General features: G+C 35.1%; 1 protein-coding gene across 1 annotated transcript; it reads left to right on the top strand.

Moving 5' to 3' along the window:
- Positions 1–1608: 1608 nt before the first annotated feature.
- TMTC3 (transmembrane O-mannosyltransferase targeting cadherins 3) lies at positions 1609–26199 on the top strand. Its single transcript, XM_009648067.2, is given in 16 exon segments — positions 1609–1710; positions 2544–2658; positions 3249–3465; positions 5070–5288; positions 8852–8951; positions 9613–9728; positions 10725–10897; positions 11712–11964; positions 15645–15793; positions 18150–18270; positions 19020–19131; positions 19818–19921; positions 21094–21263; positions 22020–22246; positions 23784–24364; positions 24367–26199. Coding segments are annotated over 14 exon segments (2748 nt in total). The 5' UTR covers positions 1609–1710; positions 2544–2658; positions 3249–3276; the 3' UTR covers positions 24601–26199.
- Positions 26200–26992: the final 793 nt, after the last annotated feature.

Below are 26992 nucleotides of genomic sequence, written 5' to 3'. Positions count from 1 at the left end.
AGTAGTAAAGTATCTGTGCTACAGTTTCGTGGGATCTCCAGTTTCTACGTGGCCTTTTCTCTTTGTGCCTGCCATAGAAGCAGATTGCTGGAAAATGGAGCTCTTGTGGATTTCCATTATGGCCTTCTGTTGCCAAGGCCTAATACTGCTTTTGCAAACAACAGCAATTTGAGAGGGGTGTGGTGTGATGCATTTGAGATTACCAAGCTTGGCACGTTTCAAGCAGTGTGTTGTGTGACTTGCTGCTAAAACCAGAACAATGTGTTTTGTTGTATATGTTCATTCCTTACAGTAAATTTAGTGAGCTGTTCAGAATTGCCTGGAGTGTCTGTGGCTCAAATACTGGTCTTGAAAGACTGAATTATAGCCATGTATTTGCAGTCATATCTGTGATTGAAATGTGCATGTCATGAGACAGCGAATTGCAAATTAAAAAATCCTGATGTTAAAGGTGAATTTTTTTTCTGGAGTTCTCAAACAGGTTATTCTGATGGTGGGATAGCTGCTTAAACCTGACCTTTGGATGTAGCTAAAATATTAATTTCTTTATACTTAAGAGTTTCCTTTCATTCAAATGAAAAGTATTTTCCTTAAAGTTGGCATGTAGGTAAATGTAGCTCTGTTAGGGAACAGCATGGTCAGTAGTGGTGTAAAATTAGAGTTCTGGGTAGAAGAAATACTAGAAATTCAGAGCAAAAAGGAAGGGTTGTGAAAGCACCAGAATTGCCTAGGAATAAGGGATAAGTAAAGTAGCTGTATTGACATATATTCTATGTAGTGAAAAGGTAAATAAAAACCTACAAAAAGTAGTTGAGGAGCTAGCAATTAAGGTTGGTTAAGCTTTTCCTTTTGATAGGAGGCTATACTTAGGAATCTATCCTTTTTTTTTCTCCTAGTTGGGTAGCAGTAGCTGTTTCTGAAATTGGGTTGTTAAAAAATTCCCTCAGAGTTACTCTTTGATACACAAAGCCATATCTGCGACAGCTTGCTGCTTCAACCAATACGGTAAATGTACATTGTTAATAAAGAAACCTCAAGTCACCAAAAACCTACTCCCCTTGCAATGCTTTTTCTTAAAGGACAAATTTAAATAAAACTCACATGGCAGTATTTTCTTGTCCCATTAACCTTTAGAACACTGTATTTTAAAAATGTAGGCTTTTATGTTGGAAAATCATTACAGGTTCATTGTGGGTCCTTTCTAGATGTCATTGCTTTTCAGCAGAACTAGTAAACTTCAAGAAATAGGAAGTGCACTGTTCAGAAGCTGTTGCAAACACGGAATTTCAATCTCTGTTTCTAGCAGGGTGAGAAACACCAGTTTCACCTCCTCCACATTCTGTGTGTGTGTATGTGCCACAGGACCAAAAAACTTTGTTGAATCAGAGTTCAAAAGTGGGCTGTCTTTTCATGTATTCCTGCAGTATGCTTTGTTTTCTTTTTTTAATAAGATTTCTCTGGCTGCCAAGAAGACCATAAATACGTTCAGACTTAATCTTGGCTTAGTGTTTTAGAGTACTTTGATCCAGCCTGGGAAAAGGATGTAGCAGCATCCTTTAATATTTAACATTGAGGGGTTTTATTTCCTTTTTTTTTTTAATTACAAAGGTGGTGGCAATTTTGAAAAGAGTCTCTTTCTTGGTTGAAGTAACACCAATAGCCAGTGCTCCAAGTACTACAAAAGAAGATAAACCCCTTCACTGTCATTATGTGAGTAACACCAAATGGATTGTTTTGATTCCTTTTAAATTATCCTTGTCCTGTTTTTCAGTTTAACTCCACTTGCATCTTGTTGTGCATGTATTTCTGCCTGTACCACTGCTTCTTTACCACTAATTGTGATACGTGATAGTCGTGCTGTCAGGCCCAGGCTACAAACCACAACTGAGATATCTGGATGAGATTTCTGTGGCCTGTTTTAGAGGAAAGTATACTTAAACTTGAACACAATTTTAAAAAAGACAACAAACCAAAGCAAAAAAAAACCTCCAGCATGTCAGGGCTTAGGACAATAAACCAGACTATAGGTTCCAAATCACTCATCAGCTTTCATGTGTGAACCCTGATAGACGTAAGGCTGGTGTTTTCACATATTTATGGATCCACATTATCTGGCTAATATTAGCTGTTCTGTGTCCTTACAGATGTTATCCCTCTCTAGTTTTGGGGAAAATGCTATGTATTTTTGTTCATTCATCTCTCCTTTTATTCAAAACTAAGTCAGTGTTCAACTGTCTGTAGCTTTTCAATATCTTTGGTCCCAAAAATTGGCAGTAATCCATGCTGTGTCAACCCGTGGTCAAAGAGAATGCCTTTGACCTGTAGCTACCCTCTTACTCTTCCAAGGCAGAACAGTTTTTTCAAATAACCCAGTACACAGGGAGTTCAAATTTTGATCAGGTCACCCATATATTATTTTGCAAATAATCATAAAACTGCTGTTTAATAATCTGTATGGCTTAGGAAGTTTATGCAAGATGAGAGAAAATAATGTAAGATAAAGTTCATTTGTAGTGTCTTTTTTGCATGCTATTTTTCTTTAGACAGGGCTTTCATGAACATTCAGTGACATTGGAGCAATGTGCAAAGTTGAGAAAAAAATTACCTTTTCATGAGCTTCTATGAAGAATGCAAATGAGCAAAGTGTGAGCTTCAATGGTAAGTTTCACTTATTATTAATGTCCTTCTTTACCTGTTCTCAAATACCGATATTTATGAAGTTCTTCAAGTTTCCTATTTGTTCTTCAGAATGTTTGAAATTTGGTTTTTTAATTGCTTTTGAAATATTTTGAGAAACACCCTTAAACCTAAAAAACATTAATAACACACTGGTCTGCCTTTTTGATAACTTAGTATTCTGTGTCAGTATGTTAGATTACTTGGGATTCTAGAGAACTTAATTTTCATAGTTCTCCAGTTTGCAGCATTGACTTGAACTGCATAGCTGCTTGCTAAAAACTGCATCACAATTTATCATCAACCTTCTTTTTCTTAGTAAAACGTGAAATGTAGCAGTGTATCCAGCTTGTGTGAGGGCTTTTTAGGGATGAGACTTTAATGAGAGTATTTCTTTTTAAACACTAAATTGTGTAAGGTAGATGAGACTCAAGGAAAGCTTTCTACCTTGCTGATTTTTAGATATGTAGTGTCATTAACTTCTAAAACATTGCATGTCTTAATTTGACTTTATTTGTCAAGTTCAGTTTTTAATGAGTAAAGCTACTCAAATTTCTGTCCATGTATTTCAGAATTTGTCCATGAAAACTCTTAGAGAAGATGGCTGATGTAAGCCTGAAGGAAGCAGCACTGATAGTTGGTGTGGTGGCAGCCTGCTACTGGAACAGTCTCTTTTGTGGCTTTGTTTTTGATGATGTTTCAGCAATTTTGGACAATAAAGATTTGCATCCTTCTACTCCATTAAAAAATCTGTTTCAAAATGACTTCTGGGGCACTCCAATGTCTGAGGTAAACTGTTTGTGAAACACTTTGAGGTACTTAGGAAATGGAAAAAAACCTTGCAGAGAGTTTTCACACTTTTTCCCCTAATGTGGTTTTAACAGTATAGTTTGTTTCTGATGCAATTTGGTGGTGCTAGTGTTTTGTACTATAAGATCAGGAGCAGGTGCTGCTTATATTCTTTCCCTTTATTCAATAAAAGAACTTGTAAGAAAATGAAGTCATATCATGCTTCAAGATGCTGTGTGTTACCTAATTCCAATATTGAAATCGGACAACTGAGCATTTTCCTTCCCCTCCTGAAAAGCTAGACATTGACGTACGAGGTTATTTATCTCTAATTGCAGTCTGGAAGGAAAGATAACACTCTTAAACAACAAAGCTAGGAGTTAGAGAATGGGTATTGAATCCATTAAATTTGAGTCAGTATGTTTATGTGAATTCAGAGTTTCTGGTTCATAGCCCATGTAGAGTGGCTATGTTTTTATCTGAAAAGCTTCACTGGCATTAAAGTTGTTGATAAACATCATTAAATGGCAATGCTAAAAGATTTATGTATAGTTTAGAAAGTTATATATGGTGCCATTGCTAAGCAAATGCATAAAAAAGTCTCTTGACAGTCATAGGCTTTTTGCCTATCAAGGCATTCCACCTTGTAATATTCTCTTTTCTTATGTCTATAACATACAGGGTTTATTCCTTGTGAGATACTAATTGCTAGCTCTACAAATAGACTTTGATACATAATTTTCATAATAACCCTGTAATGAAAACTTCCAGACTCTTTTTGAGATGCTATCTAGTCCTGTAGTCATGGAGACTAAGTGGTTCCTAAACTCCCAGTAAAACTTCAAGTAGTATTTTTCAGCATGTTTTTACTCGGAAAAAACCCTAACCATGTGGAGTGGGAGAAAGTAATCTTATTCAGTGTTGATTTTGCACTTAAAACAAACTGAAATTCAGGTTAATTTTAACTAAATGAAGTCATTCATTTGATTGCTTACGGCTTTTAAAATATTTTTTCTATCTTATGTTTTTGTCAATCTCTATGTGCAATTTGGTTCCCTGGCCCCCATTTTTTCCTGAGATTTTCATTTTAAGGACGTATGCAGTAAAATATCAACAGACTGTGGGTTGACAAATGCATTTTGGAGCAGGAAGATGGTGTTAAGTGTAGTTTTTAAAAGGGTTTATGGGTGGAGTAAGTGGCAATGTAGACATATTGACTGGTAGACATATTGAAAACAGGTAGATATTACATTTAGCTGAGCACACCAAATTTTTATTTTATTAAATACTGATCTAAAATGTGAAATGGTAGAGTAATCAAAATACTTGAATAATACATTAAAACTATGTGGAAGTAAGAAAAACATCATTAACTCCTCTGTTTAACATTTTAATTTTAAATTGAGCTTTCAATTAATTCAATTCACTAGATTTTTTTTAATTTTTTTTTTTTTTTAGTATTACCAATTTTCAGGTCTTTATTTTTGAAGGTAGGTGCTTGAGAAGAGGGGAGAATCACGTATACATAGATTTTTTAGAAAGATATTTTGGACAAAAAGTCCCTTTATAAGTTGGTATTGACTGATTTATTTATTTTCTTTTAGGAGAGGAGTCATAAATCTTATCGTCCCCTTACGGTTCTTACATTTCGCTTAAACTACTTGTTCAGCGAGTTAAATGCAGTTTCTTACCACTTCCTAAATCTCGTCTTTCATGTGGTGGTTTGTGTAGTATTCCTCAAGGTCTGTAAGCTTTTTCTGGACAACAGGAGCAGCGTAGTTGCGTCCTTGCTCTTCGCAGTGCACCCAATACATACTGAAGCGGTAGGTATAGCTGTGATGTGCTTAATTTGTTTGAGCTGTGTTCATTAGCCTTAAATTTCACAGCTTTTGTATTTGTTTATATATTGTAACTTGAACAGGTGTGTGATTTCACTAGTACCTACTTCTGCCCTTTGCAATGAGTGGTGGAGGTGACAAATTGTAATGCTTGGAGTTGTTTGGTATTCCATGCAGCTACTGAAAAATAATTAAAGAAACATTAATTTAGTTATTTAATAACTTAGGTCTCTGCTATGCACATTAGCTTTTATAATGATGACTACTTTTGCTTGCATAGGTATTTGTGTTCTGTGTTGATTCATCCAGTATCATGCTTTGCAAATACTATGAATACCTCTTAATTCATTTCCAGACTTTCTAAGCACTCCCCTCTAGATAATCACCAAGTCTGTTCTGGCCACTTTCTTTTATGTCAATATATCTATCTCAGCAGGGCTTTTTCTAGGATTATAGTTGCTATGCTATGTACAGCTTAGGGCCATTTTGTTTGAACATTCCATTTTTTAACATAACTAACATAAGAAAGGGGAACTGCATTTCTCCCCTCCCATATTTACCTTTCCTTTGATTCTGAAGGAGTTTTTCACTGCTATGAAAAGCATTATTTATACAAGCTGTCTGATTATATACTTTTTAATTGTCAACCAGGCTTGCGGTGTTGTGCAGTCTTGTGATTGCCATTCATTAGAGATTATTTTTTCCCCCCCCCCATCAGAAACACTGATAAAGCAGATCTGTGGAATTCTCTACTGTTATTTCTGCACCCATTCAGTCCTGTTCAGTTCCCATTCTCAGTCTCTTTTTTTTCTTATAGTAATAGCCAATTTTCAGAAAACTGAAAATGTTTAGAACTTTTTCTTCTTTGGAGGTGTTATCCCACTTTTATTTTTGTTTGTTTGGGGGTTTTTTTAATGTGTTTTTTTCAGGGGGGAGGAGGGATATCTTTTCATATTAAGAAAATGAGAAGGGTTTGCCTTTATGTTACGTTGTATTTTTTGGTCCTGATTTGTTTGGGTAAAGAGTTCGCATCTGTCTTGCTTTTTCTCTAAGGACACAAATTCCTGGCAGTAGCAATTCAGTAGCCTGTATCTTTGTATTTTGAGCAAATCTTTATAGGAATTAAGTTCATGGGGTTTATAATTGGCTGCTATTTGAGCTACTAATATGTCCTTGCTAGAAGCTGTTAGTGGCATGTTTAAAAATGCAAAAATTAAACACCTAAAAATTTTTGCTTGCTTTTGTGCTTTCTTTAAGCACAAACCCTTAAAAATCTTGGGTAAAATATAGGTTAAAAAATAATTTGTTAATTTCATGTGGTTTTCTGTTTCTTTGAAAAGAACGTGCTTTAAATTTCAAAGTTTGGCTTTTTTTAGTAAATGTGATAGTATCTTTAGAGTAGCATTAGCAAGTTGCTAGTGACTTACATTAGTGATTCATGACTTAGATCATCCTGTGTAATTTTATCACTTTCATTCCAAGTACAATGATCCTTACCATGCTTGAACTGTCAGATTCCATATGAGATAACAGAAACACAATTGCTTTTAGTACTACACAACAGAGTTAGCAAAAATTATGGTACAAATTGTAAAAAGCATTGTGTAATGGAAGCTTATTGTGTAAGGCAATGTATTACAAAGTTATGAAGTACAGTTATGAAGCAGTTCAGTAATAAGTGTGTAATCCCTGATACTAGCCACACGAGGGCACTTTAAGACTATGTGATTGGTAGAACTTAGTGCTGTATTTAAAACACTTCAGAGACTCTGAGATTTAAGTGCAATTGTGATTGAGTTCCCCTGCTGTTGTACGTGGGTACTCAGTGAAGAATCGGTTAAGGAGTTTTCTTCATCCTCCCACTGTCTTTTTCAACTTAAGTTTTCTGCTTTTGAGAAATAGTGCATTTTATCCTTCCAAGTGTTTGCATTGAAAATTCTGCCTAACGTGCAACTAAGAAAGGATTCTTAGAGTTGGCCGTTGAGACCTGTGTGCATGTATAAAAGACAAAACAACTGGAAGTTTACGTACATGGAAAAGAGGAGATAGTAACGAACTGTATTCTAGAACTGGGGATTTGTGTGCCAGCAAACTTATTCAGACTTTAGTGAAAACTCCAAAATGGCTCTCATTCCCAGTTTTTATATCATTTGATGGTACCTTTTGTATCTTTTATAACTGAACTGTATCTTACTTGAATTCCTTCAAACTAGTCTCCTACTTATTACTCCCCTGCACAGAGTTTGAAACAGCAGGTGCAATACATAAGCACTTCAAACCTTTACCTATCTTATGATAAATGGCTTTTTTCCTGGAGAAGTTAGCAGAGCAGGATAAATAGAAATAATTTTCTGCTTGACTTCAGAGAGGAGCGAGCTCTTGCAGTTGTAATATATCATTTTCTGAGGAAGAATTTTTCAGGAAATGGGTTGAGTAACAGCATCACAGTTTCATTTGTCCTTGTCTTTAGAATTCCAGTTCAGTTCTTGTAGCTACTTTGCTACTTTTCTGGCCAGAGGCATGTTGACCACCTTTACAGCTACGGGATGTCAACTACCCTTGAAAATGCTGGAATTTTCTCTCATAAGTCACTTTTGTATCCAGAAATAGAATTTCTCTTCTGTTGGCAGAAGCCGCCTTACACAAGAGGACAAAAGAGGAAGAAAGGCAGTCCTACGTGGTACCTAGTTCAGCACAGTGGCTACTGCAGTAACCATTAACATAGTGACCTGTCTTCCATCTGTGGTTGTTGGTTGCGCCTTAGCATTTTTTGAAAACAGCTCCTGAAATGGAAAATCTGTATTTCATTGGGGATCTTGAAACAACCTTCTGCCCTATGGATTTTAGCACTTCTCCAAATTTTCATAAAATCCACTTCTCTCTGTCTCATTACTAAAGTGGGCACTGCCTGCAATTTTAATATTGTCAACCAAATTATCATTCAGAAAATTGCCAGGCCTGTAGTAAAGCTCGAGTCATTCTTTAATTCCATTGCACAGAGCTTGCCATCAATTTATTTGTAAACTCTTGACTGCTCACCTAAGAGCTGCCATAGCATCAGTCAAGGGAATGCTTCTTTCAGATTCAGATCTGTTCAGTCAGTCTGAAAAGCTGTGAACAAAAAATAACAATCACACTTTCTATATGCCACTGTATGCAGGATGTGTATGTGCAACGGTTCTTGTCAGGCGTCACTTAAAGCTCCTATTGATGAAAGCTAATTTCTTCAAGTATTATGAAGAAAGCAGTTGTTACCGTGCGCAAAGTCTGCCTCAAATGCTAGTTGTGGCTGGTGTTACTAAAGATAACGGAAAATACAGCATTTCTCAGTTGTCTTGTTAATTCTGATACTTATGGGCACACCAGCCACCTGTGTCACCCTGTTTTAAATTTGGTACTGATTGAACCAAAAGCAGCCTTACTCTTCTTAGCCTTTTTTGCTTGGTTTACAGATCTTGTTTATGCATATACTGATAGTATATCAGTCATGCAGTGTTATAGTACTGGAATAGTCACTAGAAGAATAACCTTTTTTTTTTTCTTTTCAGGTAACTGGAGTTGTGGGCAGAGCAGAGCTTTTATCATCTATCTTTTTTCTAGCTGCTTTTTTGTCATATACAAAATCTAAAGGGCCAGACAATGCCATAGGTAAGTGATTGACAAATATATACATAATTTCTGTATCACTGATATAGAGCTCTTAAAATGGTAATATGGATGTATTGGTTATTTAGCAAGTATGTGTAAAAGCTCTTCAGCCCCAAGATACCCATGTAATAATACTTTCCGTTATAAATTGAACACTTTTTCAGTTGTTTTGTCACACCTAGAGTAGGGGAGTCTTGCACTGACTTCTGTTAATGCAAGTAAGTGGAAGTATGCTGAGATGCCTCAGAGGGTCACAAGTAAGCTGCAAAGTTTCAGTGGAGATGTAGGAAGCTTGCCTCTTCCAAAGTCAAATTGACCTTGTGAAAATCTCCCTATAAAACATTCCATTTGAAAAAGTATTTTGGTGAGTTATGGAAGATTGGGGCTTTCTGTTTTCCTGTCATAGATTAGCCTTTTGCCTTTCATTTGGTTGTTTCGATTTAAGGGAGGCAGGTTTAACACTGATACATATGTGTTATTTTCTGTAGAGTAAAACCTGTAATCTTCCCTTTAATAACAAGTGGCATACTGAATAAATTTATAGAACATAGCGTGTTCAAACATGAAGAGCCAAAGTCTTCACTTTTTAAGTTAATTTACTTTATTAAATGTTTGGTTTTGTTGCAAGATGGAACGTTTTCAATAATGTCTTTATTTGCAGTGTGGACTCCAATTGCAGTGACTGTGTTTCTAGTAGCTGTTGCAACACTGTGTAAAGAACAAGGAATAACGGTGGTGGGGATATGCTGTGTGTATGAAGTATTTATTGCTCAAGGGGTAAGCTGTTGAAAAATAAATTGGGTTTTTTCTCAGGAATTCTGTAGTGAGACGTTAAGTACTCTGAAGTGTCATATTTCTGGACTGATTTTCATTAGTTCAGGATAACTCTATAGTTCTGTTATATTTTTCAGACTTTTTTTTTTACTCAGCTAATGTTTAACATACACGGTTCATGGTGAGGGGATCCAGTGACTTCTAAGTTGTCCTCTGCATGCCATACAGAGATGTTACCAAATACACTCAATGAAGAATTCACATGTCTTAATTGAAACCTAGGGTTTTAGTTAAACAAGGTTTGTAAAGACTAGCACGTAACAGTCTTGATTAAAGTCTGAGGTGCATAAAGATGGGGGATTATTTCCTGTAGTAAATATTAATTTTATAAATTTTATAAATTGTAGATTTTAGAATTATATAAATATAATCCAGTAGTAAAGAATAATTCCTGTAGTAAAAATAGAGAACATACTACATACAAACGCATTTCATCACGTTCTAATGCATAACCAGATGTTTTGGAGTAGTCTTATTTGAATCGGTAATATTTTTACAAAATTTGTTGTTCTAAGAATACCTTTAAGTTTAATTTCTAATCTGATAGATTTCATCTTAAGCATGGATAAGTCTTTAAGTTAAGAGTAACTTTTCTTCCGTTTAGAGAAACAAGATGTTCCTGCAGTGAAATAATTAGTGGCTTCTTAATAGTCAAACAGTGTGCAATTTGAAAATTTCTAATCTGACAGTGCAAAATACAGAACTACAGGCATACAAGTTCAGCTATGGTAGTGTTAGCAAGAATACTTGAGCAGAGTTATTTTTATTAGAATGTTGGACTTCTTTTTGGAGGTTGTCATGAAAGGTGTGATAAGCTGGTTAAGTAATGATTTGGAGCAGGCATTTAGAGAAGAGCAAGAACAAAAAATATTAGGTCGTTTTTATCTAAGGGATTAATGAGTACACTGTCTGCTTATAAACACTTTTTTTGCTTTGCAGTACACCTTGCCAGTGTTGTTGGACACAGCTGTACAGATCCTTCGAGGGAAGGGCAGTATTCCTTTCTCAATGCTCCAAACACTGTTGAAGCTCATAGTCCTAATGTTCAGTACACTGCTGCTTGTAGTTGTCAGGGTCCAGGTTATCCAGTCTCAACTTCCAGTGTTTACAAGGTAATAGTGAAGTGTCTCTTATTTACAGACACTGATTTAAGATGTGGCTTAATGAGGTCTGAACAAAATGGCCAAAAATACATCAGCTTAAGTGTTTATTATCTTATTTTAATATTGGTAAGCAATGACTGTACAATATCACATTTTTTGTGAAATTGATAAATGGTATATTTCAGTATTTGTTGACAAGAATGTCCAAAATATTGAGGTATCCAAGCAGTCATTAATTTTTAAAAACTTAATGGTTGTTAGTTCATCTTAGTAATTCAGAAGTTAAATGTTTTATTACTAAAGTCTTTGAACTTTGGCTGAATACTCCAAACCTCTTAATAAGTGTTTCCTCTTCTACATACAAAATATTTTTTTTGGTTTTAGGTGTGTACTATGCAGAAAGCATGGTTGACTTCAGATACAGTGTGTGAGGATAAGTGTATATGAATAATGTTAGAACTGAAAAGCAATGTAGAAATACAAGAATCTGTTATTTTCACTGAAAAATGAGGCAAACTATTAAAAACATGAACAAGGACCACCGAACCCAACTTTAGGCATAAATCATTCTGTTTCTTCAAACTTCATGTTGAATATATCCCAAACCAGTTTCTTAAACTTGGAGGAGGCTCTGTCCCATGCTAAGATGAGTCATTGTGCATGGTTCCCAAGTTACACACCTGAAAAATGCAGGAAGATTACGATATTGTACATGTCCGTAATTTGTAGTTCCAGCTATGAATCTAAAGTCTGCTGGTTTCTGAGCACAAAGTGGATCGAGACCATATGAAAAGCTTATTTTTTCTCCTTTCTTTTGCTTTAGGTTTGATAACCCAGCTGCTGTTAGTCCATCCCCAGCAAGACAGCTAACTTTCAACTACCTCCTGCCTGTAAATGCTTGGCTTCTTCTCAACCCCTCAGAATTATGCTGTGACTGGACAATGGGAACTATTCCTCTCGTGGAGTCTTTGTTAGATGTTAGAAATGTTGCCACCCTCACCTTCTTTTGCTTTCTGGGATCTTTGATTGTCTTCAGTCTCCGATATCCTGGGGATTCCTCCAAGACTGTATTGATGGTATGAATGATGCATTGTTTTTGTCCTTTTTTTTTTTTTTAAGAGTGTAAGTGGCTCGGGTTGTTTGGTCACATGTCTAATCTGCTGTGACCTGGAGATATTACATGCATCTCCTTTGGGCTAGAATGAACACATAAGAAAAGAGGAAAATCATTGTAGCAACAAAACTGTTAAATTGCAGTTGAGTGTGTGACTGTCAGGGATGAGATGGAGGAGAATAGACAAGAGATGAGAATAAATATGCCCCTTGTTATGTGTTTGCAAACTGTATTGCGGCCTTTCTCAGGTATTCAGAACTCAACTAGCAAAGGGATGATTTCAGTAGAACTTTAATATGTTTTAAGGATTGGAATGCATTTCCATCCTACAAACTGCCTACCTTATTTAAATGTCAGTAGTCATGCTGCGTATTTAGCAAGTGACTTGATTTTTTCTCTCATAGGTATAAAAGAAAAGGACATATTTAGGCATTTAGGAATATAAGTTTTCCTCTTTTGTTGTTTTTTAACAAAGACATTCTTCTGTAGTCTTTCCCATATTCTAAGGAAAACCTGCTTTTGTCATCCTGTAAGATCAGTTCCTGGTTTTTCGTATTATATGGCCTTAAAAATGAAATGGATTAACAGGAAAGAATATTTTGGAGGAAGTGGAAAGAGCAAATGAGGTGGTATTTTTTCATCCAAACCCAGTCATCTTTTTGATTGCTTCCACTGCAAATTTTCACAGGATTAATGATTACATGGTACCATGCTTTTTATTAAATCAGTAGTGCTATTATGTGTACGACAAACCTGCATGCATAGATCTTAGTCTGCTTCAGAAATTACGTAGTTTTTTGTTGGCTGAGTTACATATTTGAAGTTTCAGATGAGTGGGAATATTTATGCACAATTTAAGACTGAGGATTTCTTTGCTAAGTAGCTGACAAACTTTGATTCACTTCAAAGAGACCTAACATTGTAGCTCTGACTCATATGTTTTTTCTTGTCTTGTCACTGGAGCGAGGCAATTTGTTTCAGTAGAAAATTGTGAAAGGGATCTGTAGTATTGCTGATGAAGCCTTTCTCCTAATTTTGGAAACTGCATATGAAGAAAAGAAACTTAGATAGTTTATCGATATAATAAATGTGCAAGGTGACATACACAGAAAAAAAAATTACAGTTTTACAGCACTTAACAAAATATAACGGAGTAGTTTAATCTTCCTTCTTACATAAGCTGAAACAATTTTTCTCCAGTGCCCTAATAGCAGTAGAAATGTATGGGGGAAGTGGTTCATGGTTTTTTGTAGGACAGCTCTTAAACCTTAAGGCTCTTTATTTCCCTACCTTTCTGTTTATTCCCTACCCAGTAAAGCTTAGAAGAGGAGAGGGTTAATGGAATTGGCAGCATATGTTGGTTTAGGTGAGTTAGTTTTTGTTTGAGGATGGGTTTTTTATATTTGTTTTCATTATTCCAAGTGTTTTATAGGAAGGGTCTTCTGAGACCATTCACTCCAGCATGCGAGCCTCAATGTCGCTTAATGCCGTATAATCCTTGTTTAATGAAAGTTATTTTCCTTTAATATATACCTATGTTCTGTATATAATCTTCAGTATGATGCTGATTTCTTTCAGGTGTAATATCTAAGTGCCTGGAAGCTAATTGCTTAGGAAATGAGAATGCAATAATTTTTATTAAAAATTAATTCATCTGCACTAGGGCTTTGAGTTTCTTGCCCAAGAAATTGTGTTTGAAAGATGGTATGCTAAGGAGAGGAAAAAGTGAAGTTTGGCAAAACATTGTGTAACATTTGTCATCAGAGGAGTTGCATAGACCAGAACATGCAAAAACCTTTTTATTAGATGCCTAGATCGTAAGCACTCGTTGAGACCAAGCGTCGTCTATTTCAACTGCAGAATCCTTTCCACTCAAACCCATTGGAAAGAATTGGTTTTCACTACACATACGTTGACCTCATGGGGCTGTGGGACCAATGTCCTTACTATATTTAAAAGACAAAACAAAAAAACCTGCATTTTTTGAGCAATGATGTAAAACAATAATTTTTAAGATTATAAGAGGTGACTTCAGTTTATCAGAAGATTTCATAAGTTGATTCATTTTAGCCTATGTACAAGCCATATATACATTTTAAATGTATAAATACAGTTTATTCACATTGCAGTAAAACATTTGCAAAACAGCACATTGTTTGCTAAAGCACACTTCAAATGTGCTTTCGTGCATTTGCTTTTGTACTCACAAATGCTTTTGCCTGCTCAAACCAGAATGAAATACAGAATGATACCCTCACTTCCCATAAATCCACTGCCAAAAGTGTGCAGGCATTTGCTATAACTAAATTAAAAACTAATACAGAGGTCTGGGTTGTGGATAGCGTGATGAATCTTGCATTTCAAAGTGGATTGCAAAAAGCGATAACAGAGTTCTGTGTTGAGACTTTTACAGATTGGTAGGTGCTTTATAAGGAGCATGTACTATAAAAATGTAAAGGAGAAAGGGAGTGAAATGTGAAATGGCATTAAATTAAATTTTGTCCCCAAGTAATCAACATATTCTTTATATCATGCTTGTGATTTCAAGGCTCAAATACATATTTATTTTCATGTAGCTTATTGAATTGCTGTGGATCAGCTGAGCTGTGTTAATGATCCGTGGGCATATTCTTGGCCCCTTGAAATATGAGCTAAACCTTACTTAAAGTTTTAAATCAATGTTGCATTTTTATATGGGAAATCCTATACAAAGACTGACTTTCAAACTGAATGTGTTAACTATTTTAGCATGGAAAAGGCAGGTGAAGTTATGCTTAAATCTAGACAGAAGGTGACAGCCAGTTGTATTGAAAAGTTCTAGAAAATTTCTCTTATTTTCTTTATTCAAAGAAACGTTCCATTTCTGTAAGGGATTTTGGGTTTTGTAACCTGTAGGCCAGATATTATGAAATAAATATTTGATTCCTTTCTGGTACCAGAGATTGTAAAGCTGCTATTTAGCAAACACCCAGGACTTAAAGCAAATGGTCATGTCCACTTCTTTGCAGCAGATGGATTTCTCTGTCTTCTAATAAACACACCTTTTGTTAAGATGCCTGTCACCAACCTAAGAGCTGCAATTATGCATTTCTGAAGTTCATTGTAATTTTAGATATTTCAGGGTGCCCTTATGTTTATTCCGTGGTTGATTCTGATATTTATGTTATTTCTTCACATTTTTTACAGAAACTAAAAATTGTCTTTATTATATTGTAAAAATAACTATTTTATGCATCCCATAAGCTGGTATAAATTTTTAATTGTTATAGAAGATAATGTCCAAGGTTCTCAGACTGTCATTTTTTTATATGTGGAACTCTTATTAAAACATTGTTTTGAATTTGATCCTTTGATCCTCGTGTTTTGTCATACAGCTGCTCTTTTCTGTGGTATAGAAAAGCAAATACACTGGTAGGCTCTTAGGTAAGGAATAGTGTCATTTGCAGGTTAAAACTTGCCATGTTCAGAGTGGTATTAGTGTAAAATGGCTGTTAATGTTTAAAAGAAAAAAAACAAAACGCAAAAAATCTACTATGTATGGATGGGAATTTTTTTTATTTTAATTGCTTTGTAATTGTTTCTTGGGTATAGTTTGTCACTGCCTAATCTTGATTACTAATTCATTTGCATTTCTTTTCTAAGGCACTCTGCTTAATAGTGCTACCATTCATTCCTGCATCAAATCTCTTTTTTCCTGTTGGATTCGTGGTAGCAGAACGAGTGTTGTATGTTCCTAGCATGGGATTCTGCATTTTAGTAGCACATGGATGGAAGAAATTATCAAATAAAAGGTAAGATAGTGTTACCTATGACTGGTTTAACTCCTCTCTCTTCATTTCATAAATGATAACCATATTTATAAATGCAAGCTTTCTCAGTAGAGCTTTTACCAGTATGAATTTATTACATTATAGCTCGTGTTCGGTTTCAAGTTCTTAATGAACACAGAGTAATGACCAAGAAACCATTTGGCAGTCATGTGAACAAATGACAACAAAGAAGTTCTTAGGAGACCGGTGGATTATTCTGAGGGTATTATAACATTTATTTAAAATATATGTATATATACACACACACACACATGTATACACATAATTTTTTTTAATTTATTTTTTATATATATAAGCATACATATATATATATAAAAAAGCCTCAGACTGCACCAAACCCTTTTAGAATGTGATGTAACTTACATTACACATTGCTACAAAATGGACTTTGCCTATAAGCCTAGTAGTATAACCCATCTCTTTCAAAAGTTTTCTGTTTAAATCTCAGACATTTTTAAGAATTAGGCAAAAAAATTTCTTGCCCAGATTTGATTTGTATTTTATTCGAAGGTGATTACTGACTGAAGTTTATATAATGCATGTATATTAGTCCACAGCATATTAAAATATCTTTTACTGGCTAAATTTTCAGACGTGCTGTGCTAGGAATGGACATCAGAGCCATTCAGTATTTGTTTAAACTAAAGAATTTTTTTGTTAACAATTTCTGCTTAGGAAATTCTGCTCTAAAAGCATGTTTTGCACGCACCTCTTTTTTTTCTGCTATCTTGTATGTTGATCTGCACATACCTTCCTCTGACCTGGATGCTTTACCGTTGTTACTCCAATGGCATCCTAATGCTAGTTAAGACAAACAGAAAGGCAGTAATTCCTTGTCTATGTTGTCTGCTGTCATTAGAGGTGAGGCCTTGCAGTATAGCTGGTGCTGTAACTGGTGCTGCCAAAGCTGACAGCACTTGACAATGAGAAATCAGTGGTACCTCGTGGGAGTGAGGAGAAAGTATTGTCAGAAATCCCACTACAAGGCAGTAAAAATGGAAGTGATGTGAAAAAAGCAAGGACCCAGGAGAGGATGGCTGGGGAAAAGAATTAGGCAGCAGCGTCATTTACTAGAAAAATACTGGGAATCAGCACTCTAAAAAGTGTTATGAGAGAGAGAAGGTTCCTTGCTTTAGAACTATGTGGAAAGAAAAAACTTTCTCAGAAGGTTGTTGGGGATATAGATTACTGTATATGCCAGTTCTCACTGGTGCTTTGCTAATGTTTTAGAATTTCTCTCAATTCTGCTGTTCTACTCTATCATTTTTTTTAAAGCCAAACACAGTAGTCTTAAGTCTGCACAGGATTTTGTATATCTTAAAAATGGAGGGGAAAAAAACCCTTTCAGTTTTTAGCAAACCCATGTGAAGTACATAGCAGTGTGAACATCTGTTGCATAAGTCAAGCATAAGAAATAGCTGGCAATGGTGAACAGCCGTATGTCTGCTCAAGAATGAAGTTTTTAAAAACAAAATTATATTCATAATTGTAGGAAGGCTACTGGGTGTTCAACATGTTTCATAATTAAATTAGAGTTCAGAGACCAGATGACCAGCATGTTAAAACGTATGTTTTATATTTGTTGTGGTTAAAGTCAGTCATGTTTCAACTCCAGAAAAATAAACTGAATGAAATCTAGAAGATTGTTCCTGACAAGCTTGTTGCAGAGAGTGACTTCCACCCCAGTTTGCAGATTTAAAAATAAAATCGCTGCAATGACACTAAACCTTACTTCTGTGTAGATATTACGGTAGCAATAAGATTTTATTTGCTTATGGAAGACTGAGGAGTCTCCACAGCAGCCCTCTCTATTAACACATGTTCTACAAAATGGGAAAGATCGGTGATGTGTGCAGTAAAGAATTTGTGTGGAATTATCTTACATGAAACAAAAGGATGGGTTGATATTTTAGTTGCTTTTTTTCATATTTTTTTTTTAACATTTTGTACAATGTTTTGAAGAAACTCACTGTTTGACATCATGTTCATTGCCTTAAATTACAGATAAGCTCTAACAGAAGTATAATTTTCTTTCGGTTTTTTTGTTTATATTATGTGGATTACATTTGTTCTTATTAAGTGAATTATATAGTGATAACAAAAATCAGGTAAATAACAAAATTAACTTGAAATTGGCCTTTATTTCCTTTCAGATTTTGCAGCATGCCATCTGGTGATGAGGCAAATAAATTGGAATTTAGCATTCATAAATATGGTCCTCAGTTTATTTGCCTCCTAGCATATGAGATACTTATTCTAGTATAAATTAAAATTGTTTGTGCGCTTGTAACAAAACTTTGTTTGTTTTATTTAATAGTGTGCTAAGAAAAATTTCTTGGGTTTGTTTGGCTGCGGTACTATTCACTCATGCCTTAAAAACATTGCACAGAAACTGGGATTGGGAGTCAGAGTACACATTGTTTATGTCAGCTTTAAAGGTATTGTATCCTATTTGAAAAGGCTAATGGAAAGTTTGCATTGCTGTTCTTCTCAAAAAGCTGCTGTAGAGCATGATAAAAATTGAGAGAAATTATGCTTGTTTTGCCACTTTTATTTCTACATTGACAATATTTACATCTATTTGCTTTTGGGAATGCTTTAAAAGCAGTGTGATGCACGCATGGGAATTCGCGTGCAAGAAATAGATGATAATTTTTTCTTGTGTTAAAGTAGTTGAATGTATTCTCTTATCTGGATGAAAGCACAATATGTTTCAGTACAAAAATCTACAAGAAGTTTGATGCATTGAATAATTTCTTCAATGTGCATATGGCATGATGGGATAGTTTGTACGACATCCTGTAACAATTATACTGAATTCTAAACATTTGCTATTTCTAGGGGCAAATAACTAAAATGGATGTTGAGTAACAAGTTCAATGTAATCATTCATTCCTGGAAACATTCAAGGTCAGATTGGACGGGGCTCTGAGCAACCTGATCTGGCTGAAGATGTCCCTGCTCACTGCAGGGGGTTGGACTAGATGACCTCTAAAGGTCCCTTCCAACCCAAAGCATTCTATGATTCTGTATGCAGTGTTTTGTTATTCTTTACATATAGCAGCTTGATGAAATCTGTCATTTGCTGTGCTTATTTACATCTTTAAGACATAGTTAAAAGAAAATCAGTTGTTACGTAATTTCAGCTTAATGCCTTACACGTTGCTGTCTTTTTTCCTGTTTTTAGGTAAATAAGAACAATGCAAAACTGTGGAACAATGTGGGGCATGCATTAGAAAATGAAAAGAATTTTGAACGAGCTCTGCAATTCTTCATACAAGCCACGCAAGTGCAACCAGGTAAAAGCTTTGACTAATTGCCATTGAATGGTGTCTCCACACTCCTAGTATTTCAGTATGCTTAGCTTACTTAACAGAATCTTCTCAATGATCTGTTTTTCGGCAACTAAATATCAAACAATGCCATATACTACGTTAATTGATCCATAGTTTTTGGAAATAAAAAAGTTCTCCAGGAAAGTTTCTGTCTATAAAAACATGCAAAGACTTTCTATTTAAAACTATTATTTGCATTACATTCTTTCTGAATTAACTTAAAATGTAATTTCTTATGAAATATAATTGTTATTTTTCTTGTTTAAAACTAAGGAGGTGTATAAAACAATTAAAAAAAATCTAGACAGCATCAAAGTGCACATTTACTCTATTTTACATATTGTTGCAAAAGAAGTTCTAGGTAGTGCTGGACAACCTTTCCTTTTAGAAGCCTAATAAATTATGTTCAATTTATGTACCTTTACTATAGCAAGAGATTAAAGATAGATATGTGGAAGTATGACCTCAAGTTTTTTACCATTTCCCAAATAACTTCATAATCTGTCTTTGGTTCATGGTTAAATTATTAGCTTCATAATTAAGATTGAACTGCTTTTTGTTGTTCTTTGTGCAGTATCTGTACTTCACATTACTCTGAAGTAAAAGGTATTTGTTTTCATGACTGAAATTTTGTTCTTTTCTTTGTTAAGATGATATTGGTGCCCATATGAATGTAGGAAGAACTTACAAGAACTTAAACAAAACTAAAGAAGCTGAAGAATCGTATATGATTGCTAAATCATTGATGCCACAGGTAATTAGTAACTTTATTCTATCTTCCACCACGGTAGGGAACTCTTTGAGACCTATATTCATCATCTGGTTTTTGTATTTTTTCCTGAAGCTCTGTGTTGCTGTATACTTCAAAGTTGTTAGGATGTTTTTTAAAACGTATCTATTAAAAGAGTACGTTGTATGCAGTTATGGCTGTTAACAAATTGCTAACTTGGAACTTCTTTGTTAAAACTATTTTAAGTTACTTTTTATACCCCTGTGGGGTATTTTTGGTGAAATTGAAAATGTAAAAGAAAGCAGCAGTTAAAAAATGTACCTACAGTTTCTAGTCACAGTGAGTTTATTTTCACTTACAGCTAATACATTGATGGTGACTGAGTTTGAGCCCTCAAGAGAAGGCTTAAATGCAGCATTAGAGGTGGGAGAAGGTAGCTGCACCAGCAACAAAAAAATCTTTGCCTGAACATATTTTAAAAACATGTGCTTTGTTACCTTTACCATTTGTTAAGTTATATTTATACCTAGCAAATACTACTTATTCTAGCTGTTTAGGAGAAAAAGAGGAATATTTTGGAGAAGATATGAAGGTAACTAAAGCTGTGGGTAAAACAAGACTGACAACAAAAATCAGCAGTCCCTTGAGTAGAAGTATGGTATTAAAAAGTTTGTATTGTGAAACAGTATGAAGATTCTAGACAGATAAATTATAAACAGTACAACAGTTGCAATGTATAGCATTTTAATCTTTCATCTGCTATATAAGTGGCTGGTAAAATCTTATTTACACTTATCTTAGGCTGGAGGGTTAAAAAAAGAAATGAAAGTGTCTGATAGAATATCAGTTTTGGCTATAGGAAATACTCTTTGAATGGGGAAAATTTTGCAATGTCTGGTTGGTTTCTAATGGCTATCTGTATGAGCCCAATTATGTAGTAGCAGAGCTCAAGTAACTGATATCTTAAGTATGATATTAAAATCATCTATATCTTCATAGAATTAAGAAGAAAAAATATTCTGTTTATATTTTGATATTATTTTCTGGGAAAGAAGTATTGCTATCTGTAATCATTAAGAGTGTGTAAACTAATGTCTAGTGATAGCCTAAAACAAATGTGGCAGAGTGAAGAGATCATCTATACTGATTGTCTTTCATTTTTTTGCTCATCTGTGTTTGGTATTCTTTTTTGACAGATTATTCCAGGTAAAAAGTATGCAGCAAGAGTTGCTCCTAACCATCTGAATGTTTATATCAATCTTGCAAACTTAATTCGAGCAAATGAATCTCGCCTTGAAGAAGCGGATCAATTATATCGACAAGCAATTAGTATGAGGCCAGATTTCAAGCAGGCTTACATCAGCAGGTATCTTTTCTAATTTGAGAGATACATATTCTTAATAAATGTGTATGTATTTGCAGTGCTATGAACAGAGAAGATGAAGATTTGGGGCAATAATCAATTACTCATTACAAGCCCTGTTCTTTTAAATTCCTACTTCAAGTGGCGTGGTTCTGAGCAGGCTGTATGTTGAAGCGTTGTATAGCAAGATGCTTCCATTAGATTCCTTTATGAATCTCAGACTCAAATTTCTAATCTCCTACTTTAGTTTTGAACTAAAAAGCTTTTGGTTAGTCTGAATCATGGAGCTTTCTTTATCCTTCTATGATAAAGGTGGACCAGAAAATGCAAGACTTAACTAAAAAGCACATAAATGGCAGCTAAATCCGTAAAAGTAATGTGGCTGTGGATATTGAGGCTTCTGTTCACTGTTTTGTTAGTTATCATTCCCATTGGGACTTAGGGAGGTGCGAAGATGCCTAAACTATAGCTGTTGCAGTTTAATTACAGAGCCAGTATCAGGAACCCTTGATCACTTCTTTTTAGGTTTTTGTCCTACAAAACATGTGTTTGTTGTATACAGACTTTCGAGAGCTGAAAGCTTTGGGAATGGTATGTAAAGAAGGTCCCATATTGTTTTGTGTTTAAAACAAACAAAAAAGAAAAAACACTGTTATCTCACAGCTATTCTCTATAGGAAGGTGGACTTCTAAAAAACCTAATAATTATTTTCATATTAGTATGAATAAAAGTTGAACATTAAATCTTATTCTTCAACAGGGGAGAATTACTTTTAAAAATGAACAAACCTCTGAAAGCTAAGGAAGCTTATCTTAGAGCTCTAGAACTAGACAGAACCAATGCAGACCTGTGGTACAACTTGGCAATTGTTTACATTGAACTGAAAGATCCAACAGAAGCCCTGAAGAATTTCAACCGAGCGCTAGAACTCAACCCAACACATAAACTGGCATTATTCAACTCAGCACTGCTAATGCAGGAATCTGGTATGTTACTAGTCCCTTATATAAAAATTGTATACTTGCATTTATAGGAGCCATACTATTTACTTTTTTTTAATGAATGTTTTATTTTTGGGAAACAGAAGTTCGTAGCATCATCAAAGAGGAAACTGTTTATTGTAATACTCAGCTTTGTAATTTATCAGTAGTGTATGGAATTTGTGCAAAGTGTACATATACCTTAGCTGATCAGCATCTTTAACACAAGTGCTATTTTACAAGAGAACATCTTACAAAGAAGTGTTACACAAACAGCTTCAAAATTGTGCCTATATAATCTTAAAAAAATAGTATTTTGTAAAATATGTGTAATATCCATGTTTTGCATTTCTGTTGATTGATTTCACTCTTCACTTACTAAAAAAACCACATGACATCTGTGGGCTTTAAATCTAGCCCTGGGAAATGTGAATGTTTTCTTGGGTTTCTCTGTAATACTGCTAATTACTATGAATTAAGCCAGATTTTCATGAGTTTATTTTTTTCATATGTACAGCTTATAGCTATATGGGTAAATATAAGCCCTTGGTGAATTCAGGCTGTTGCAAAGAGTATTCGGCAAGTGACTAGTAAGGTTTGTTTCCCTTTTGTTGGGATGGTCAACTACCCCTAAGAAAGATGACACAGAGTTGATTTGAGCTGATGCAAATGGATTATTCTCCATCTCTTCTCACACAGTAAATTAGGTAGTACAAGAAGTGCCTTGTTTCTTGTCTGTAGAAGCACAAGGGGCTTCAAACAAGCAGAAGCATTACTATCTAGTATTCAGTTCATACTGGAAAGTGCAGCACTGTTTCAGGAGGTGAAAGAATGTGGTTAAAATCAGGTCTCTGCTCCCTGTCTTTCAGTAAGTCTGTGCCTGGGATTCCTTACTAAAATATGTTCACTGGTGTATTCAGAAAAATAGCACAGACTACAGATGAGTCTAGCTAATCATGATATTGTCAGATACGATAATTTTACTATATTTTTTTTCAAACTTTGATGCAAATTAAAATATGGGAGTTAGAGATTTTACTGTTTTGGTGTTAGAAGATATTTTAGCCTGGCTGCTTCTGAAGTCACCCCATGAGATCTCTGGTTTTAAATTCTTTCAGTCTATCTTTAACAAAATGCGATCTTCCACTCCAAGTTTGTCTCTGTAAGAGCTGGTTTGTCAGAACTGACATCTTCTCTGCATTCCGGTTGCTCAACCACACATGAAAATAACTTGTCTTAAACTTGTAGAGACACCTTTTGTGTGTTACGCCAAACCTAAATATAACTCAACAGATAACAGAGTAATGATGCTGACTTTGACCAAAAGACAACTGTAAGTAGTTTCATTCTGTAAAGAAGGTAGATGTCATTTACTTCTGCTGTTACCTGGCAACAATAAACAGTAACGTTTTAAACCCTTTGCCTTTAAACAGTTGTGTTAAAGATGTTACCTTTTAATTTGTATAAAAGTTAGCGTTTTACAGGCCTGGTTTAAAAATCCTGCAGAATAAATTTGGAATTTAATTCGTTTTCTGTCATTTAGGTGATGCTCGGCTTAGACCTGAAGCTAGACAAAGACTGTTACATTATGTGAAAGAAGAACCACAGGATGCAAACGGTTACTTCAATTTGGGTATGCTGGCAATGGATGACAAAAAAGATATGGAAGCAGAGGCATGGATGAAGAAAGCCATAAAGTTACAGCCAAACTTCCGAAGTGCTTTGTTCAATTTGGCACTGCTTTATTCTCAGACAGGAAAAGAATTGATGGCTTTGCCTGTGCTGGAAGACCTACTGAGATACTACCCTGATCATACCAAAGGTCTGATTCTAAAAGGAGACATCCTTATGAACCAGAAGAAGGATATCCTTGGAGCAAAAATGTGTTTTGAAAAAATTTTGGAACTGGATCCCAGCAATGTACAAGGAAAACATAATCTTTGTGTGGTTTACTTCGAAGAACGAGACTTAATAAAAGCAGAAAAATGTTTGGTTGAAACGCTAGCACTGGCACCTCATGAAGAGTACATTCAGCGTCATCTAAGCATAGTTAGAAGTAAAATTGCATCACTCAGGGCTACGGAACAGTCATCACTTCCAGCAGATGGGACTGCAGCTGCAGAAGAAAAAAAAAAACTTCATTTCAGAATTTGAAGGAAGTAAAAAATGAGCAGAAAGCCACCCAAACAACAGTTGATAAAAATAAGGAGCACTCAGAAAATAAGAAACGAACAGAGAAAAACACTATGGACAAAGAGAATCCCAAAAAATCTACAAAAGAAATCAAAGACATTGAGAAAAAGAGAGTTGCTGCTTTGAAAAGACTAGAAGAGATTGAACGTATATTAAATGGTGAATAGTCTTTATCATGTCACAATAGAATAAGGGGAGAATACTATTTTTAATTATTGTTGAATACATGATCCAACTGGAAAGTGGTCTCAGTGCTTTGGAAGTAGAAATGATGTTGACTGCATATTGCTTAGAAAGCCACAAAAGGCAGTACAATGCAACTTTTAAATATGATGTAGGGGATGGGTGGGAATCGAAGGATAAAGGGTTTGAGAATAATTTTAAATGCAGAATCCTAATAGTGAGAAAACAGCACTCAAAAATCATTGGTAGTCAGGGATATTCAGTAACGCTACTTTCAAAAATCGGTGAAAGAACTGAATGGAGAATTAATAGGATAAGCCAGACGCTGCTGCTTTCCTCCATATAAAACTGTTTGTATTAACATTATCTGCATTCCAGTTTACACATCATCAGTTTAAATCTTTCTAGACCTCTGCTATACATGAAAAAGAATTTTTCTTTGCATTATTTGTTTCCAGAAGTTAACAGAAAGTCATCAAAATGCCACTGGTTGTAGTATAGGAGGATGCAACAACACTCTAAAATTCTCAGTTGTGTCCTAAATATGGAATGATATAATAACCCTTTAATTGTTCTTTACTTACAGTGCTAATGGTTTTTACTGTTTTACCTGGTAGAAATCCTATGGTGCTCTTAAGGTCTTTTGACTATGCTTTTACTCTTAAAGGAAATATGTGGTTTTTCTTCAACTGTCAATCATCTGGTTATTTTTAAAAATTACATAAAAAAGGATGGGTTTCTCACTTTTTCCCCAGTTCACTGAATGCTGATAAATGCACTTTTGGATACAGTAACCAGTATGCTATGCAGTAGTCCGTTGACTTTCTGTCGATTGCAGTGGATTGACTCCTTGGTGTAGTAAATTCTTCCTTGTTTATAGCAAGCTTTACTATGGCTTTACTACTTCTGTCATTGGAACAGTATTTCTAGTCTCATGACTTTTTACAACACTAATATAAGCAATGATTGCTGAAGACAGTGTGATAATAATTAAGCCACTGGATTTAGCGATGTTTAACACAAGGAAATGTAGACAGTATCCTTCCAAATACTAAGTTCTGTTGTTTTGATACTTTGTCATGGGTGTGTGGTTTTTATTAAATATTTATTTTGACTACTAAAATACTCCCATTTACACTTTTCCACTAATGCATCATTTTAATTTCTCACATGAAATGAAAATCTTTGCGATTTCAGTGTTGCTTTTATCCTTGTGCAATGCACACATTTTTGTTTAAATATACTATGGATTACCCAATGTTTTCCTTAATTATGAGAAAGAGAAGAGGTGTAAGAGCTGGGTTCAGTAATAATTTAATTAATCATTAAATCTAACTCTCACTCTTCATGTTTTGTCTTATTTCGTGATGTACAAGTCTTCCTTAGCAGCTCTACTGTTTAAATTTAATCCTTTCTGTAACTGCTCAACTTTCTGCCTGGGGCAGTAATCCAGCTGTAAGATGTAATATTTATCTCTGTGGGAGGGGATCTTAAATGGTTGAAGGCCTTGCACAGATCTTTTCTTCATTATGTATCATTTCTAATGTTACCACAACAATTGCTTGCATGGTAATAACAAGGGGGGAAAAAAGTGGGGATTTAATAACGTAATTTAAAAGCTGCAGACAAGAATAGGTACATGGTGCGCAGCCATCCTTCATACAGGATTTCTAAGTGCTGCCTGTAGTGCAGTGCAGAGAAGGGCTCCCAGGAATCTATTGACCACACCTTGAAAACTGCTGTTTATCTTGTCTGTGAATAGCTCAGTTGCTTGTAGCTAAAATAGCTGGTCTGTTGACCTTTATAGAAACACGAACTTGCACATTAAGTCTTCCCTCCAAACCTTTGTTTTACCAAAGACTTGGTCATTGTTCTGGGTGATATAAAGGAACATGAATTTGAAAATGGAAAGAATTAAGTAGTAAGAAAAGGTACTTTCTCTCTGATGGAGCAGGCCAGGTTTCTCCTCTTTCATATCAAGAGCTCCCAGAATCCCGTTGCCACACGGCTTTCATTCGGTCTTGTAAATTGAAAGGCACATTCTCGATTTGCTGCAGTTGAGCCTCTGTCACGCTGCTCTCATCTTGACCATCCCAGTAGCTGCTCTTTAGGAACTAGCAAGCATTGTTAAGATTTATTGATGCTAAGAGGCGCCATCAGGTTTAACTAAAATAAAATCATCAGACTAATGTAAACTGAAGGATGATGGAGGTAGGTCTTTCAGTCTGTTAGCAGGCACTATGCCCCTTTTGTCTCTTTTAAAGAAATTTTAGTAAAAAACAAGTATTTTGACTAATGTCGGTGCGCTGAGTTGTATTTAGCCTGTTAGGATGTGTCAACCATTTTAAAATTAAACTCTCATGAGAAAAATTATTC

The sequence above is a fragment of the Egretta garzetta genome, unplaced genomic scaffold (assembly GCF_000687185.1).
Source record: "Egretta garzetta isolate BGI_Z169 unplaced genomic scaffold, ASM68718v1 scaffold371, whole genome shotgun sequence".
Lineage (NCBI taxonomy): Eukaryota > Metazoa > Chordata > Aves > Pelecaniformes > Ardeidae > Egretta > Egretta garzetta.
This window is presented reverse-complemented; position numbering and strand designations above follow the sequence as displayed.